General features: G+C 36.0%; 1 protein-coding gene across 6 annotated transcripts in view; it reads right to left on the bottom strand.

The window, feature by feature from the left end:
• LOC138324751 (3',5'-cyclic-AMP phosphodiesterase 4C-like) overlaps nt 1-20,321 on the bottom strand; it is a 267,694-nt gene that overhangs the window by 16,918 nt on the left and 230,455 nt on the right. For all 6 annotated transcript variants that reach the window (XM_069269870.1, XM_069269872.1, XM_069269871.1 and 3 more), the window contains 2 exons: nt 17,545-17,657; nt 16,511-16,604 (listed from right to left, as the gene is read on the bottom strand). In XM_069269870.1, the coding sequence (XP_069125971.1) occupies nt 16,511-16,604; nt 17,545-17,657 (207 nt within the window). The remainder of the gene's footprint in view (nt 1-16,510; nt 16,605-17,544; nt 17,658-20,321) is intronic.

The raw sequence follows: 20,321 nt of genomic DNA, 5'->3' as shown, positions 1-20,321 counted from the left end.
CTTTAGCACGGTGCCAATGTAAATATGTACAACTCTCCAGAAAGATTGAATGGTCTATGAGCCAGTGCCCTCGATTAGTCAATCAACCGTAACAGAATACATTGAAACCGACATGTACACTACACCTCTCTGGTATTACTACCAAAGGTAAACTTCAACCCAATTGATCTCAGGTATGTACAGGTACCCCATGCAGAGCATATGCACTTCACAGGTGTGTAAACAGCATTTTTTTTTTTAAAAAATTGAAAATGTTTTGATAGCATTAAGGCATTCTCAGAACCTAGATACAGAAAATTTAGTCAATGAAGTCCTGAACAACAAAATTAGCATTAAATTTGTGATGCTAATAACATCTAAGAAAGCTTCTCTAACATAATGAATATACAGAGATACAAAGATGGTCCGAAGGAGATAGTCTCCCCCACAATTAATGCTTATTTACATAACGTTGATTTCACTTAGATAGAATTATGCAGGATAAATATTTAATGGACAGGTGAAGGACAGAGCGTGATAATTCTAAAGTATTTGGCATAATTTAGAGATAAAATATGATGATCCGAAAGTACTTCTAAGTTTTCCTATCATTTTAAGCAGTGATTTACATACCATCTCTGGTTTTATGAACTTTTCTTTAAAGATGCTCCATCGCTGACAAATAGTATTTTTTCAATATCAAAATCAGAAGCAGACGATTTAGTATTTTTCTTCAGTTACAGAAGTTACTTACTTTACACCATTACCACCACTGAAAAGTTTGAGCTTCTAATTTTACATCAAGTTAAAAATATGCATGCACCAAAGGCGAAATAAATTATTTTATATATTTTTTTGTGTTAATTAGGCATATATATACACGATAAGACACCATTTAATGTTCAAATGACGAATATCATTTTTGCTCTGTTAGCGGTGGAGCATCTTTAAAAGACATAAATGCTATGCATAGCTATTTTAAGCATATTGCATCCTGGGGTGAATGGCTAACAAGTTTGTGTTTTAAAGGACCTTGACTTTTATTCAAGATCACATGGGTTCAATATCTTATTTTTTTTTTTCATGATGCCAGTAGACTGCAAATTGGCTAATAATGATATAAAGGAACATGGAGTATCTTGCTAATTAAATTTATGAATTAAACTTTTACAAATTTAAGCTATGCAAATTACTACCACAGTAGGTGATAACATTATAATTTTTTTTCATCATTGTCGGATTTGACTTACTAATGCCATTTTCAAATATGTAAGTTACTATATAAAATTAACTTGTTGAATAAATAACAAATCAATCATTGAAGAGCAAAAAGGAAAAAACTTCACACATGATTTTCATACAGAAAAATGTCTTGAGTTACATAAGAAGAAGGTACGGCATCAATATTCCGAAACTACAATGTCACGAGGTCTGGACCAGCTGTCAGTCTGTCATCCCTCTCAGGCATTCAGAGGCAGAGGTAATAAAACAGGTGACCTAATTTACTCCGAACATCCATCATACATTCTTCTGTAGCGCTCATGTAACGCTTCATATGTATGTTGACAAAGTAGGTACAACTGGAGCATGATCCACATAAAACTTAAATTTCAGTTAGGTTAAACTTGCAGTTTTTAGGTTTATTAGTTTTTCTTGTTGAGGTTTCTTTACATGTGTTGCATTGTTAGTATTTTATGTTTCATTAGTACAGTGAAACCTGCTTTAGTGACCAATCTGTATAAAGACCACCTCTGTATAAAGACCACCTCTGTATAAAGACCACCTCTGTATACAGACCACCTCTGTATAAAGACCACCTCTGTATAAAGACCACCTCTGTATAAAGACCACCTCTGTATAAAGACCACCTCTGTATAAAGACCACCTCTGTATATATATAGACCACCTCTGTATAAAGACCACCTCTGTATAAAGATCACCTCTGTATAAAGACCACCTCTGTATAAAGACCTCCTCTGTATATAGACCACCTCTGTATAAAGACCATCTCTGTATATAGACCACCTCTGTATAAAGACCTCCTCTGTATATAGACCATCTCTGTATAAAGACCATCTCTGTATATAGACCACCTCTGTATAAAGACCTCCTCTGTATATAGACCACCTCTGTATAAAGACCATCTCTGTATATAGACCACCTCTGTATAAAGACCACCTCTGTATAAAGACCACCTCTATGTAAAGACCACCTCTGTATAAAGACCACTTCTATGTAAAGACCACCTCTGTATAAAGACCACCTCTATGTAAAGACCACCTCTGTATAAAGACCACCTGCTTATTAAGACCACTTTAAGAGTCCCAAAAAGCTATTAATAACAATTTTAACTGTGTATAAAGACCACCTTGCTTTAGAGTTCACATTTAACTAGGATAGTCTTTAAAGACAGGTTTTCATATATTTGAACACCAATTAGGATTCTAAAGAGAAAAAGAATGAACAAAAAACCTCCATAACCTAAAGGTCTAAGACAAGTATCATTTAACATCAAAATGCATCATTTGAAACAAACACTAGCCAAAAATAGCGAAATAAATTGCAACTAAATATATCTAAATCTGCTCCAGTGTACTTTGCAGAGACCAATATAGAAGTCAAGCATGATATTTAAATAAGTGTCCGCTCGCTCTCTTGTAAACATTTTTTAGTTTTTTTAATGGAAGTTATTTACTAAAAGTATGTGGTGCTTGAGAAATGACTTAACAGGAGAAGCTCATCACTAATTAGGTAGATAACAGCTGATCCAGACACACGCACACACGCACGCCATGCACTCAAATTCATGAAAAATGACGACAATTCGTCAAAACCTTTTTTTCACTCCCAGTAAAATCCATCAGGGGATGATAGATTACCACCATAGAACATATGTTTTATGCATGTAACTATACCCCACCCCTCCCCCTCCTCACAATCCCTTAGGCTCTGCTCCTCCCATCAGTGTCAGCAAGTGTGTATGTTATTTATAGTATCGGTGTTGTATATCACATAATTAATGCTCCTACCTTGATCAATAAATATCACATTTCTCCTTTGACATCTGAAATCTTTTAAAACACCTCTTTTTTTTCTAAATGTGTAATCATCATATGCATAGAAACTTCATACTGCAACCGTACTTATTTTAGTGGTAGTTTTATTTTAGCACTTTCTGTGCTGCCTTTGAAGAGCTTATCAATGTATAGTGCTAAATTTTATGATGAACTGGTGATGAACCACCAAATGACTTGTATCGTACCTTCCATTTGCCAATCATTTCAATCTGATTAGTCATCAGAATTTTAACTTGTAACCAATTTCATCTTCCCTACTTGCGGTTATTTTACAATAAGGGATCTTAATGGCTAAGTGGAAAAGGTGTCTTGAAACATTACTTAAGCCCTGAATCCCAAGGTCACAATTTCAAATTTCATGCTGGGCAGTTGCCAGGTTCTGATTTTGGGTCTGTGGTTTTACTCTTGGTACTCTGACTTTCCTCTGCCTCCTTTACCTAACAAATTATTAAATGACCCTTGCTATTAATAGGATATAAAACAAATCTAAAGTGACTAAATCTATATTAATCTCAGGTTTCGGATTGAACAAGAGCACGTGAAGGTTTATGAAGAGAATTACTGTACACAATATGGAATTTAAAAATACCATACTGAAAGTTTTCTGTAACGGTATGTTATAAGTTTTCCTGCCTATCTACGTCACTAGGCTCCAGTTATAGACCGGTGTGTACCAAGCCTGTCTGTATTTCACAACGTGTTCCTATTTAAGGCCCCAAGTATCATCACAAACTTTGGCAAACTCACAAATCTTCATTCCCAATATGAAAAACTTTGAATCCTGACAGTTATTCTCCGGCCTACTAGAGTCATTCTGGCATTAACGAAATTAAAATTTAGACAAGAGTATTAAATGTAGATCAAGCTAATCAAATGTGAGAGACTGAGTCACAATCATGTACAGCAATTATGTCTTGATAATCGTTGTTTTAATCTCATACTTCCGAGCTTCATTTCACATTAGTTCCACTCGTCATCCTTCAAAATTTCATAGATTCTTCTATTTCAATTTTTGCTCATTTTCCTCCCATCTTTCAAATCAACGTCCATTGCACTTCCTGTCAATCAACCTCCCATTTCATAAATCATGTTCCAAACAATTTTCAAACTTTTTTCTATCTCTTTCATTTTCTTTATCTTCCTTTCAAAATCAATCTAAACAGTTTATCCAATTAACAAAGGTTTTCTAACATATATAATACTTTTGGCTATAATTTGTTTAGTTTGCTTTTTCATGCAGAAACTTTCACTGATTTCATGGCTACTATGGAAATATGAAAATAAAAAAATAACAAAATTTATCTTGTGCATGTATTGGATATTGTCCCATAGACCAAACATAAAATATATATATATTCATCAAATACTTATAAAGTTCCAAATCTCGAAACCACCAGAAGTTCATATACATTACACAGTAGATCGTTCATCATTCCAGGCAGTGAGTTATACGCTAAGATATTTGTGAAATTTAAATAATACCACAAAATAAATGAAATAACATTTCAAATAAATATTAAATTTTAAACATTTTCAGCGGAGACCCAGTCTGAGCCATCGTTTAATTAATTTGTTAACTTGCCTTTTTTGGTTAAAGAAATGAGTTGTCTGTTGCTTATGTTGTAATAATATGTATATGACTGGCGACAGACATACATTCATCAGCTTTGTTTCATTTCCTGTCCGTATGACGGGCAACGACAAGGACAGTTATCAACATAATTGTTTAGAGTGACATACATACTATGTCGGGGCCTGACCCCACAACACGGTTTATATGCATGACTGAGTAGTAAAAGCCGTTATGTAACCTAAGTACACAAAACAATGGCCGCCTACCTTATTTGGTCACAAAAGCTTGAAGTAATAATATTAATAGTAATATATCTTTTTTTTTTTCCTTCGAGAGAGATCTCCGAAGCATATTTCCCTGCTAAAGTGCAGATCAAAATATGTTTTTTTACTGAGTATATGGTTCCCAAACGCGATTTTTACCAATGGATGTTTCCCAATGGTAAAGTTTACCAGTGCAGGTTTCCAAAGAAGATCTTATCAATGAAGGTTTCCAAAGGTGTTTTTGACCAATGAAGGTTTTGCAAAATTTCAAAAGATTCAAAAAGAGGTTTAACAGCTGGAATACTGACAAGTCAAAAAGGGCCCAGCAAAGGAAAAGAACCTTGAAGGTATCATGCAGACTTTACATCTGACAACTCCTTCAAATCTATGACCTTGGCATTATGTCCCCTTTAACCCCTGTATTACAAATATTTTTAAATAGGTCAAAACTCCTCCAGAAAATCTTTAACCTCTATTTCACATCAGGTATTACCATTTGATTTCACAGAGATCTCTGGAAACTGATTGTGGAGGGACAGATAAAGGAATGGAGAGACAGAACAAGGAATGGAGAGACAGACAAAGGAATGGAGAGACAGAACAAGGAATGGAGAGACAGACAAAGGAATGGAGGGACAGACAAAGGAATGGAGAGACAGAACAAGGAATGGAGAGACAGACAAAGGAATGGAGGGACAGACAAAGGAATGGAGAGACAGACAAAGGAATGGAGGGACAGACAAAGGAATGGAGAGACAGAACAAGGAATGGAGAGACAGACAAAGGAATGGAGGGACAGACAAAGGAATGGAGAGACAGACAAAGGAATGGAGGGACAGACAAAGGAATGGAGAGACAGAACAAGGAATGGAGAGACAGACAAAGGAATGGAGGGACAGACAAAGGAATGGAGAGACAGACAAAGGAATGGAGAGACAGACAAAGGAATGGAGGGACAGACAAAGGAATGGAGGGACAGACAAAGGAATGGAGAGACAGACAAAGGAATGGAGGGACAGACAAAGGAATGGAGAGACAGACAAAGGAATGGAGAGACAGACAAAGGAATGGAGAGACAGACAAAGGAATGGAGGGACAGACAAAGGAATGGAGGGACAGATAAAGGAATGAAGGGACAGACAAAGGAATGGAGGGACAGACAAAGGAACGGAGGGACAGACAAAGGAATGGAGAGACAGACACAGTCTAACACAGTGATTGTTATATCCCGACTGGCTCTCACACATATGACCACTGCACCCTCTCAACAGTTTCAAAAAAGTTTTATCATAGAAAGTTTCCATAAAGATAATAATTCTATCAAGAGGTTTCAATTAATTTTATCAATGAACCTTATAAAGAAGATTTTGAGAATGAGGTCTCCAGATAAAATTAAATTTCATAAGAATTTCACAAATGAAGGTGTTTATAGATGTATTTTACAAATGACGGTTTCCAAATGAAGGAGGTAAAAACAATATCGTATGATAAGTCTTAATATGGAGACTTGTTATAAAATGTGTTAAGATCAGGATGTGATTGGCTAGAGATAAAACATTCTTTGTTTTTTGTAAAGTCATGACATGTGATAATATGTCCAATGACCTTGACAGCTGGACCAGACCGTTCCAGCATCAGTCTGGCCAGAACACAATCACGACAGGAAGGAATGATCGTTTAGATGCCAAGGTCAAGTTGACATGATTGATTTAGTGCTCTTGTACTTAACTTCTTGTATAATAAATTTTTTGGTTATTCATAAGCCCTGAATACCTTTGTATCACACCAAAGCAGCTATATAAAAAAACTATGAAATTAATAAGCTATATATATGCATGATTTTGCATTTTCCTTGTGAAAGAATTTGGCACAGTAAAGAGTTTTGTTTTTAATTCTCTGAATTTAATTTCAAAAATAATTTTAATTTAATTTAGCTTGACATGACAAAATTTCAATGAATTTAGTAATGCACTTTTTATTTAAAATTTTAACGAATTTTAGTCAAGCACTTTGAATACACACCTAAACTATTCAAAATGTTACAGAGCTATAGCTTTTCACCACTGATGCGTTGATATACAAACATATCCATAGCCTATAACAAGTAGAACTGTCGTCAGAGTGGACGGACTAATACCACTCCCCCCCCCCTCCCTGTACACTTCGTTGTGGAGGGGGGGGGGATTACTATAATTATAGAGATAATAATGTATCAACAAGATTTCTGTATGTCACTGGTACGTTTACAAAATAAAATATCTTGGATCAAGATATGCCTGGGGTAACATAGCCCAGAAATGACATGCACAGTTAGGAAATTATTCACAGAAGATGATACAAAATGATTCTGGATAAAATCAGCTGATGTAGTCTAAGTCATACAAAACAAAGTTTGCTTCCTAGCGTTCCGACATTCAACGAAAACCAGCGATGGCCTAGATTATATAGAGATCTATAATTACACAGTCAGAATTCAGTCTGCTATTCAAACAATGTTGTTTACGCTTCATAATACATTTCCCCCCATGTCCGTCTAAAAAAAGTCTACTTTTGCCAATACCTGATGGGAGGTAAAGTACCAGGACGGGGCAGGGGATGGTGGATAATACCAGATTTACGGGGAGGATCAGTTAAAACCAGGGTCAAAGGTCAAAATATAATCAATAAAGAATCGTCTGTTTGTTTTCGACAGAATCGTCCATGATAACATCCAGACAGAAGCCAAAACTTGATCTATACACAATTACCTGTTTCATAGCATCAGGCCGCTTCCCTAGGTAGTCTCGCATGTTCAGGTATTTCTAGTAATTCAAAAATTAACGATTTGTGAATGGAAGGCTATTTCACCAACTGAGAAACAGTGTTTTATAATTTTTTAGATAACAAGCTTAAATCAGTCAAGATTTGTTTGTTTCTAAGATACCACTGTTTTCACGGCTGTTTGTGATTTAAAGACTTTTTTTTCGCATTAAGATAATCTAAATAATCTCAAACTATTTAACCTTATTTGAATCGTCTTTATGTATGTAACCTTACTGAACCCATTTTTGCTCATTTCATTTGATTAATGTTGATATTTTTGAACCATCAAAATACGCATATATTTATTCATGTTGGAATCGTTTTTCCTCCCTTATCAGAGTTTAATTCTGATTAGCAGTTTTAAAAATCATGGGTTTTTAACCTTTTATCTGTCAAAAACTACAAAATCAGTTAAGACATATTCCACACACGGATGTTGCATGTATGTACAATATGGCACACACAGTTACATCAGTCAATTTGAACGACAGTTTCATGGCAAGATCTGTCAAGCAATATGTGAAAGGTGCATGTGTATGGTCTGATCCCTTTTAAATCTGACTCATTTCATATTAACTGACAGCTTAATGACAAATGACGGCAGCAATTACTTTTTTTTTCCAAATCATTCTACTGTTTTATAGAGATCTTTTATTCCTTTTGATCAAGATAGGTTTTTGTTCAGTATATACAGGTTTTAGTGCTGTGATTAGTAAAAGTATGTTTGAGTGGTGTAACGGATTGTTTCGTACTGAAAAGTTCAATCAGTGTATTGGGATGTGAGGAATATTTTTTGTTGTTTAGTTCAATATAGACAGGTTTTATTGTAGTATTCGGTCAAGTCAGGTTTAATCAAGTCAGGTTTAATGATATACTGTTCAGTAGGCCTATATATTGTGATGTTGGTATAGACAGGTTTTACTGTGTGTTTAGTATAGACAGATTTTACTGTTGTGTTCAGTATAGACAGGTTTTACTGTGTGTTAGTATAGACAGGTTTTACTGTGTGTTTAGTATAGACAGGTTTTACTGTTGTGTTAGTATAGACAGGTTTTACTGTGTGTTTAGTGTAGTTAGACAGGTTTTACTGTGATGTTAAGTATAGACAGGTTTTACTGTGGTGTTCAGTATAGACAGGTTTTACTGTGTGTGTTAGTATAGACAGGTTTTACTGTGTGTTTAGTATAGACAGGTTTTACTGTGTGTGTTCAGTATAGACAGACAGGTGTTTACAGTGTGATGTTTCAGTATAGACAGGTTTTACTGTGATGTTTTATAGTATAGACAGTTTTACTGTGTGTTCAGTATAGACAGTTTTACTGTGTGTTCAGTATAGACAGGTTTTACTGTGATGTTTAGTATAGACAGGTTACTGTGTGTAACGTGTGTTTCAGTATAGACAGGTTTACTGTGTTTACAGTTTACTGTGTGTTCAGTATAGACAGGTTTTACTGTTGGGTTTAGTATAGACAGGTTTTACTGTGATGTTCAGTATAGACAGGTTTTACTGTGATGTTCAGTATAGACAGGTTTTACTGTGGTGTTCAGTATAGACAGGTTTTACTGTGTGTTAGTATAGACAGGTTTTACTGTGTGTTCAGTATAGACAGGTTTTACTGTGTGGTGTTATACAGTGTGTTTTACTGTGTGTTCAGTATAGACAGGTTTTACTGTGATGTACTGTTATAGACAGTTTTACTGTGTGTTCAGTATAGACATTAGTGTTTCATACTGTGATGTTCAGTATAGACAGGTTTTACTGTGATGTTCAGTATAGACAGGTTTTACTGTGATGTTCAGTATAGACAGGTTACTGTTGAGTTCAGTATAGACAGGTTTTACTGTTGTTCATATAGACAGGTGTGGTGTTCAGTATAGACAGGGTTTACTGTGATGTTCAGTATAGACAGGTTTTACTGTGGTGTTCAGTTTAGAAAGGTTTTACTGTGATGTTCAGTATAGACAGGTTTTACTGTGGTGTTCAGTATAGATAGGTTTTACTGTGATGCTCAGTATAGACAGGTATTACTGTGGTGTTCAGTATATACAGGTTTTAAAGCCTTGGGTTATTTTTTGGTGTCAGTGTTGTATCTTAGCTGATTAATACGTAGATAATCCACTTCCCCTAAATGTTTTAATATTAGTCATTAGTGACTGTTGTTACCAGGCAGTGTATTGGTTGATAAGTACATACGTAAGTAAAACTGACTGAGATATACACACAGACTCACTCTCAATGAAGGCCTGCAGATAAACCTGAGGTTGAAGACGTGCAACATTTGACGCAATTCTTCCGCTAGCTGCACCTGTCTGACGATCGACCAATGGGATTTTTTACAAGAAAAAAAAACAAAACCCTTAGTACAACATATCTGCTGACAATATATCCTCGTCATCTCGATATTTCCTGTGGCAGAACAACCACAGTCTACCCACAAAACTATTACATCTGGGATGTTTAATAACGCCTCTGTTTAGCTTATCCTCACCGTTGATGATAAATGTGTGCCTCACTGTAACCACCCACAAAGCTGCAGTAGTGCAGCTGATAATTTACTAATTAATCACATAACCTTTATTTAATGGAATCTGTATTATCATTTTGTATGTCATATATCCATGTATCAACACAGATATAGAAACGTTTCCTAGATAGCTACATATCCCATCTATAATTCCTTTTTATTTATGTATGGGATTCCTAGTGCAGCATTGTTATATAACTAGCAAATATAACACAGTCAGACACCTCTTTATAAAGGTCACCTGTCTTTAAAGGACCGATTCATTTAACCCAATTTGTGCAACTATGACTGGCCTCTACATAAAGGACACATGTCTATAAAGGACAGACTCATCAACTCCATTTGGTGCAATTTTCTATATAATTGACCTCTGTATTAAAGACACCTGTCTATAAAGGACAGACTTCATCAACTCTATTTGGTGCCACTATAACTGACCTCTATATAAAGGACACCTGTCCATAAAGGACTGATTCATCAACCCCATTTGGTGCCACTACAACTGACCTCTATATAAAGGACACCTGTCCATAAAGGACAGACCCATCAACCCCATTTGGTGCCACTATATCAGGCCTCTATATAACGGACAACTGTCTATAAAGGACAAGCAAGTTTTATTCCTATCATAAGTTCAAAAACAGTTATCTTATCTATGAGGTTACATAAGATAGGTATCTTATTCAAAACATGAGATTGCATTAACAGATTATAGCCAGGTAGACAAGTGTCTTATGTCTAAAGCAAATGAAGACATGTGTCTAATACTTTAATTTGATTTATGAAAGTCTGGTCAAAATAGGGTAGACTGGCGTCTTATTTACCTGATGTAAAGGTATACATGTTTTACCTAATGTACAGGTAGACGAGTGTTACGTTCAAGTAGACAGGTGTCTTATTTACCTGATGTAAAGGTATACATGTTTTACCTGATGTACAGGTAGACCAGTGTTACGTTCAGGTAGACAGGTGTCTTATTTACCTGATGTAAACGTAGACAGGTTTTACCTGATGTACAGGTAGACCAGTGTTACGTTCAGGTAGACAGGTGTCTTATTTACCTGATGTAAAGGTATACATGTTTTACCTGATGTACAGGTAGACCAGTGTTACGTTCAGGTAGACAGGTGTCTTATTTACCTGATGTAAAGGTATACATGTTTTACCTGATGTACAGGTAGACCAGTGTTATGTTCAGGTAGACAGGTGTCTTATTTACCTGATGTAAACGTAGACAGGTTTTACCTGATGTACAGGTAGACCAGTGTTATGTTCAGGTAGACAGGTGTCTTATTTACCTGATGTAAAGGTATACATGTTTTACCTGATGTACAGGTAGACCAGTGTTACGTTCAGGTAGACAGGTGTCTTATTTACCTGATGTAAACGTAGACAGGTTTTACCTGATGTACAGGTAGACCAGTGTTATGTTCAGGTAGACAGGTGTCTTATTTACCTGATGTAAAGGTATACATGTTTTACCTGATGTACAGGTAGACCAGTGTTACGTTCAGGTAGACAGGTGTCTTATTTACCTGATGTAAACGTAGACAGGTTTTACCTGATGTACAGGTAGACCAGTGTTATGTTCAGGTAGACAGGTGTCTTATTTACCTGATGTAAAGGTATACATGTTTTACCTGATGTACAGGTAGACCAGTGTTATGTTCAGGTAGACAGGTGTCTTATTTACCTGATGTAAAGGTATACATGTTTTACCTGATGTACAGGTAGACCAGTGTTACGTTCAGGTAGACAGGTGTCTTATTTACCTGATGTAAAGTAACAGTTTTACCTGATGTACAGGTAGACCAGTGTTATCAGGTAGACAGGTGTCTTATTTACCTGATGTAAAGGTAGACAGTTTTACCTGATGTACAGGTAGACCAGTGTTACGTTCAGGTAGACAGGTGTCTTATTTACCTGATGTAAAGGTATACATGTTTTACCTGATGTACAGGTAGACCAGTGTTACGTTCAGGTAGACAGGTGTCTTATTTACCTGATGTAAAGGTATACATGTTTTACCTGATGTACAGGTAGACCAGTGTTATGTTCAGGTAGACAGGTGTCTTATTTACCTGATGTAAAGGTATACATGTTTTACCTGATGTACAGGTAGACCAGTGTTACGTTCAGGTAGACAGGTGTATACATGTTTTACCTGATGTACAGGTAGACCAGTGTTACGTTCAGGTAGACAGGTGTCTTATTTACCTGATGTAAAGGTATACATGTTTTACCTGATGTACAGGTAGACCAGTGTTACGTTCAGGTAGACAGGTGTCTTATTTACCTGATGTAAACGTAGACATGTTTTAACCTGATTACCTACAGGTATTTACCTGTGTTATGTTCAACGTAGACAGGTGTCCCTTATTTACCTGATGTACCAGAACGTTAGACAGGTTTTACCCTGTGATGTAACAGTAGACCAATTGTTTTGTTTCAGGTTTAGACAGGTGTCTTATTTACATGATTTTTACCTGATGTAAACGTAGACAGGTTTTACCTGATGTACAGGTAGACCAGTGTTAAGTAAAGGTAGACAGGTGTTTAACACCTGAACTAATCACCATTTGATAGTTTGATGTCAGAGACTGGTGCCCTACAGTTGGTACAGGAAGGCATTTTGCCACCTAGATTTACTTCCACACAAACAACCAACATCAGACATAAGGACAGGCCTCCTCCATAATACCATCTGTTTGTTATAGATTTCTCATGATTGGGAGAAAAATCAGAATTAACATTAGAAAAAATCTAGATCCATGTATTAGTGGATGTTGTAACACGGTGCTGTCTAGACTTAATGCATGATAATGTTAATGTAGCAAGTGGCGTATCTATTTGATAATGTTCTCCGTGACGTTGGCAGTACATGTTCACATTCAAGGTTAATTACTGTAGCATGTTCATATGTATACAATGATAAAGAATGACTGACCTGCTAACCTAACTGTTAATCTACCGACCATACATGTCAGAGGAAAGTCTTCATTAGCAGACTGATAAATTACAACTTAAGGAAATGAAGCCAATCTTCTGCAACTCATCACAGACACTTCTCTAACATTGGCCTTTATTTTATTAGCTTTAATTTACTCAATAAATGTAGCATGGTGAGTCACTGTTGCTCATCTTTTATCGTTAAATCTACTGGCAAAAGGAATGAAATAAATCATACTTTCAGACTCTCGGAATTTTTTTCGACTGTAAATATTAATCTAGAATTTCAACAAAGGATGTAAAACAAATGATCCTATGAACTGCATGCCCACATAATTATCCTTATTTGGTAAAATCATAATATACATTTATCCTTAATACGTTATCTATTATTCAAATCTTTTCCCTGATTATGTTATCTTTCAATAAATCTTTATGAAAGACAATTCAAACTTTAAATCAGATATTTGAAACTTCTTAAAAGGCAAATGAAGATACAGACAGATCTGCTTTAGATACCACCTCTGTATAAAGACCCCCTGCTTAATAAGACCACTTTCTCAGGGTCCCAAATGGTAAATTTAGACAAAATTTGACCTGTGTATAAAGACCACTTGGCTATACAGACCATTTGTTATTGGTCCCTTCAGTGGACTTTTTAGACAGGTTTGACTAGACAACATTTATTATCTTCTATTCTCCATTATCGATCACTGTATAAATAACAGTTGAAGTGATTTTATAAGAAATTTGTAGATTTTTTTGTTTCTACAGTCAATAATTGTATACATATGTAAGTGTCTATACAGTTAGACTGTAGGTATTAGTTTGAATCCGTCTACACAGACTGGCTGGCTTAGCCTTAATTACCTAAATACACAGATGTCTTCCAAGGCGCCAGCGCTACACACAGCCAAGACTCATGCAACTTTTTTCCTCTTCTATATTATGAAATATGTTTGAAATCGTGAGTTGCGAGTTAGATATTTTTGGAAGTTTAATTCAGATGGAATTAAAATCATGGTAGGTTTGCTTGCTCGTCTAGTGACTGGCAGTTCATATGATGAGAACTCTCATATAGGTTGGCTGGCATCCATTGGTTCCGCACACCGAGATATCTTGTAAGAGAGAATTTAGTCTCACCGTATTTAACGTAATTAATGCCCCTAGCTGTTTACTAGCCCCACAGCCAATCAACTTATACAACGGGTCTTTATTTTCCGATTAGAAGTTTAACAGGAACCCCCCACAGGTCTTCGTGCTCATAAAACTTCATTCATAAAGTCTTCTAACATTTATTGGATTTTACATTCATCATCTACATCATTAAGGCCCACACAGCTTAGTTTGTAGTATGAACATGCATGTACATACTCTAATCATCTACAAATTAAAAGGCTATAATAGATATAATCTTAAGGATCATTTCAGTTTGGCAAGAAAAAATAGGTGTAAATGAAACAGAGGTATACTATAACCTTAATGTATTTATGTTAACTTTTAACCTTTTATGCAATTAATGCGTTCACTGTTCATTTTTTTTTTCTAATTAAAAGTTTAATTTTTGACATTGAAATTTGTTTCAGTTCAGCTAAAATGGGGTTGAATATTTTTTTTATTTAGGAAAGATTAGTACAGATAAAACTTACACCATTCAAGAGGTTTTAATTTTCCAAATTCATTTTAAAAATTTGTTAAAGATGCTCCACTGCTGACAAATGATATTTTTCTCTATCAAAAACAGGAGCTGACAAAGAACAATTTTTCTTCAGCAACAAAAGTTACTTACTTTACACCATTACCACCATTAAAAAGTAAGAGCTTTTTTTTTTCTTAATATGAAAATATTAAAAATAATTAATTGCCTCCCGAAAAAACTCCATAGTACAATATCCTATATGGAAATAAGTACTGATTGTGCATGCACCAAAAGCAAAATAAATTATTTTACATGCTTTTATGTGTTAGTTAGACACATATAAACACGATTATACATCAGTTATTGTTCAAATGATGGGTATCACTTATGTTCTGCCGGGGGTGGAGCATCTTTAATTATAAAATATCAATCATTAAACAATGGGCTTTAATTTAGGTGACTACGGTACAAGTTGACAGACAGGGACAAACACACCTTATTGAAATTAAAGTGATACAACAATTTTAATTATAGATAAAAGTTGTTTGTGCATCATAGCACAAAACAAATTGAGATAAATTTCACAACACAGACTTTGTTAACACACAATCTGGGGATGACTGCCGGAGGCCATTAGGGCAATTTGTGATGCAGACATTTTTTTTCAACTAGTCAATTTCAAATCAGCGAAGTTTAAAAAATAGTACACATGGAGACAGGTCCAATTGTATTTAATCAGAGACTGTATCACCATGCCTATCTTTGATGTTAAAACATAAAAAAAATAATTTGCTGTCCTTCCAATTTGCCATTTAAAATCTCAAATTCCAGACAAACTGTACATATTTTGTAAGTGCATCATCAAAATCAATAAAATTGTCTTCACTGATGTTGAAAAAACACAGACAATTTTTTATATTGTTATTCATTACATAAACACTTGATTTAGTATGCACTACTTAAAAACAACAAAGGCTAAAGGGAAGTAACTCTGTGATCAAAATGAAAAATTGGAATCATTCCACCTCTTTGCACTCGATGGTGTTCTAATTTCTTTTATTTTACACATCAAAATAAACTTCACACACATTTAGTAATATGATGTAATTCGTGAAGGTTCTAATTTTTTGATGAGCAGCGCTAGACAAAAATTTGCTGCCTTTCTTATTTCTGACATAGACAACCAACATCAAATGGATCAATAGGATATATGATACTATACAATATCATATTTTTTGACAAAGCCCATTGTTTTTTATTATTTACATGACTTTAGAGTCATGCAGTCAAAATAGTGTGATCTGAGTAATACACTGAAGGGGAGACAATCGAGTGTTCATTCTTGAGGTTTTTGACCTATCCTTATTTCAACTGTTTTTTTCTTTCTGTACCTTTCATCCAATAATAATTCCTTCATTGAATACTGTACAAAATGAAATATGTGTATGTACTTTTATTCATGGTTTGGAGTTATGATAAAATTTCATCCATAGAAATATTTTGATGTTGCAATCGCAAACAAGCTAGAGCTTTTCATACTCGACCAACATGTCATGTTAGTATCTTAGAATCCTCTTAATGTTCCATTTAACTCATTCATCCCGGAAAGTTCATAGTGGACTATTCCAGTGTTTGATTTGGAAGAGTTCAAATGTGTCTTTAGGGGTGAATGAATAAATTATATACTAAAAATACAAACTTACCTAGATATGTGCTACAGATATATTCAGCTATTTGGTTTCCTGATTTACTCGATTCCGCAAAATGACTCAACTCTCGATTCAACATTCGTTTAAACTGCAATGAAGAAAACAAACCTTTGGTGTTCAATTTCAAAATATACATATTATAATAAACTATTTTTATTGGAGGAAACAACAAAATTTAAGAAACTTTTGGCTTTAATGTACTCCCAATTAAGTTTAAAAATAAAAATGAAATTGCTTATATATTACTCCAGTACCTAGCTGTTACATTTACTAACCATAAACAGTATTTTTCCAACTGAAAAAGCCTGCTTTAATAAGGAAGCCCCATGCTTTTTCCGAAAACTTTTAACTAACTTCAGACAAATTTTGTGATAGCTGAGTGTAACTCCTGTCATTGTAGGCCTAAATGATAGTTGATTATGACCCTATGACCTAAAATAAATTTCAAGGTCAATCATCAAACAAATTTAGGAACTTTTTGCCAAAGCTAGATACGGGCCAAAAAGGTAGCTACGGGCCAAATATCAGTTCTATGGGCCTCTTGGTTTTCAAGAAAGGATAGTTTAGAGATTTTTTGTCTACTTAATACCTACGTAAAAGTCAAGGTCATTTGTTTGAACAAACTTTGTAGTTGTTCACCTTAGGCTGCTATAGGTCATATCTAAACATAAGGCCACTTTAAAACTAGAACTATCACCAGAGTGAATGACTAATTACCTCCCGTTGCACTAATTTAGTAATAACTCCATTAATAGGGGACATTGTAGAACCCTATATAGTTTACAGAACTCTCCTGTATGTCAGGGTTCTGTGTACCAAATTTCATCAAAATCTGTTCAGTAGTTTAGGAAGATTTTGCCACACAATGTTGTGTCTATAGACAGACAGATGGACAACCCCATTCCAGTATAACCCCCTTTTACTTTGTGTGAATATTATTTTATAACCTTGGTCTCAAGTCAAGCTTATGAAATGTTAAAGATGAAGGGTATTTTAACAGAATGTGACACAAATGTTGAGTTACTGACCTTGCTAGACGCCATGTCACTGACGGAGCGATGTGTCTGGATTGTTTCTAACTGGTCCAGACACCAGTCCAATTCCTCTAGGGTATCCATGGCCAGCTTGGTGTAGTTCTCATCTGGAAAATCACGCATGGTTATTACTTTATATAGGGAAAATGTTCAGTTTTACGTCCTATTAACAGCCAGGGTCATGTAAGCACATGCAAGGTTTGCTGGTGGAGGAAAACTGGAGTACCCAGAGAAAAACCACCAACCAGCCATCAGTACCTGGCAACTGCCCAACAAGAACTGTCATTGAATTTCATGGAAGTAAAAATGATTAAAATGATAGTATTTGATGATTTAGTCAGATTACCCAACCTTAGCTTACTTTGTGTTTTCTTTTACTCTTGGTGTTTATTTGTGTATACATAACATACTACTACAGGAACATAACAGGATATTAATGTTGAACATTGACCTATAACTACAGCAGTACCATCCCCGGAGTCCATTCTTACATGTATTCTGTAACTGATTGATACACATAGGGTTTAACACTAAAAATCCATGCAGTTAAGACTTTCAGTATTCAATTTAAGTCTGTGTGATCACCTGATGATGCAGGTCCAGCACTTTTCTCATACTGCAGTCTTACCTGTGTATAAAGACCACACAGGGGACAAAGACAAATTTGGTCTAAACACATTCACCCCTGAAGACACATTTGGACTCTTCTAAATCAAAGACTAGACCAGTCCATTATGAAATTTCAGGGGTGAATGAGTTAATTAGTCAAAGTCAGTTTGGACCACCAGAAAGTGGTCTTGTTAGGGTACTTTATTAGTTCCTTACAAAACATTATCTTTTTTCATGGTCTAGAGCTTTCAAAATATCTTGTCAGTAGCAATATGTATGGTTGGCCTATTGAACCGAAACGACCTCAAAACAAATTTTGTCACCTTTCTCATATTTGTGGTTCCACAGCAAACATTAAGAAACAACCTAGCACTGATATAACTATTTGCCTCCCTCCTTTGTCCTACATCCTACCCCCTGTCCTATTTGCCTCCCTCCTTTGTCCTACATCCTACCCCCTGTCCTATTTGCCTCCCTCCTTTGTCCTACATCCTACCCCCTGTCCTATTTGCCTCCCTCCTTTGTCCTACATCCTACCCCTGTCCTATTTGCCTCCCTCCTTTGTCCTACATCCTACCCCTGTCCTATTTGCCTCCCTCCTTTGTCCTACATCCATACCCCTGTCCTATTTGCCTCCCTCCTTTGTCCTACATCCTACCCCTGTCCTATTTGCCTCCCTCCTTTGTCCTACATCCTACCCCTGTCCTATTTGCCTCCCTCCTTTGTCCTACATCCTACCCCTGTCCTATTTGCCTCCCTCCTTTGTCCTACATCCTACCCCTGTCCTATTTGCCTCCCTCCTTTGTCCTACATCCTACCCCTGTCCTATTTGCCTCCCTCCTTTGTCCTACATCCTACCCCTGTCCTATTTGCCTCCCTCCTTTGTCCTACATCCTACCCCTGTCCTATTTGCCTCCTCCTTTGTCCTACATCCTACCCCTTCCTATTTGCCTCCCTCCTTTGTCCTACATCCTACCCCTGTCCTATTTGCCTCCCTCCTTTGTCCTACATCCTACCCCTGTCCTATTTGCCTCACTCATTTGTCCTACATCCTACCCCCTGTCCTATTTGCCTCCCTACTTTGTCATACATCCTACCCTCTGTCCTATTTGTCACCCTGATAATTTGAAGGTTCCAACTATAAAAGGACACAGGGACATATCAGGCTTCATTGTTCTGTACCAGTGAATAGTGAACTGTTATAACACAGGATACACAAAATGTCTACTTGTATCAATCCAGGATCGTTAGTAACGGGACTACAGCCAGATTTATCGTCGTTTCTATTCTAAATTATGGCTCCAATTTACTTTTTACTGTTCCTGTGTGACATAAAATTTGTTGCAAAATGAAGAGAATATTTAGAGATGAGCTGGGCATGGTTACTATATATCGTCAAATGAGGTGTCTGAATAAAAACTAATACCATGTCTGGGATAGGTACTACAGTGATAAATATACAAGATTTGTCTACAAATAAAAAAACAATTCTGAGAACTGTTGAATCTGATGCTGACCCGTTCTCTTGTAGACATGCTAACAAATACAAACGAAGCTGCCTTAAATAAATCAGACGATTCTATTTGTTGATACATTGGAGATAGCTACATATTGACAGCTATCATATCCGTGGTGCTAATGAAGGAGAGACCAAATCGAAGACGAAGACAATCACCGAAGGATAAGTTATGGAATTAGCGGTTAGCTGATCCTGCCTGGTGTAGTCATGGCAGAAGGATCACAGCAGTATCGATCCGCAGGGACCTTCACCGCACCGTCACAAATAAAGCGGCAGCGTCAATTTTCACACAGCAACCAGTTCTCAATCATAAAGACAAATATTCGCCAGCATTAAATGATGATGATGGACAGTCATACCATTTCACTATAAATCATAGACGTATTAATTTCTTACAGCCTCATTTCAATTTTCACTTCTATAAGATAATTCAACCTTGGACCCGACCGTGAATCCTTTGTTTGTGTTAATCCTGAGGTTGTCCTATACACTGAGCCTAATCCTGAGGTTGTCCTTGACATTGGACCTAATCCTGAGGTTGTCCTTGACATTGGACCTAATCCTGAGGTTGTCCTATACATTGGACCTAATCCTGAGGTTGTCCTATACATTGGACCTAATCCTGAGGTTGTCCTATACATTG

The sequence above is a fragment of the Argopecten irradians genome, chromosome 6 (genome assembly GCF_041381155.1).
Source record: "Argopecten irradians isolate NY chromosome 6, Ai_NY, whole genome shotgun sequence".
Lineage (NCBI taxonomy): Eukaryota > Metazoa > Mollusca > Bivalvia > Pectinida > Pectinidae > Argopecten > Argopecten irradians.
Note: the sequence above shows the minus strand (reverse complement) of the source record. Positions and strands in the feature narration are given on the sequence as shown.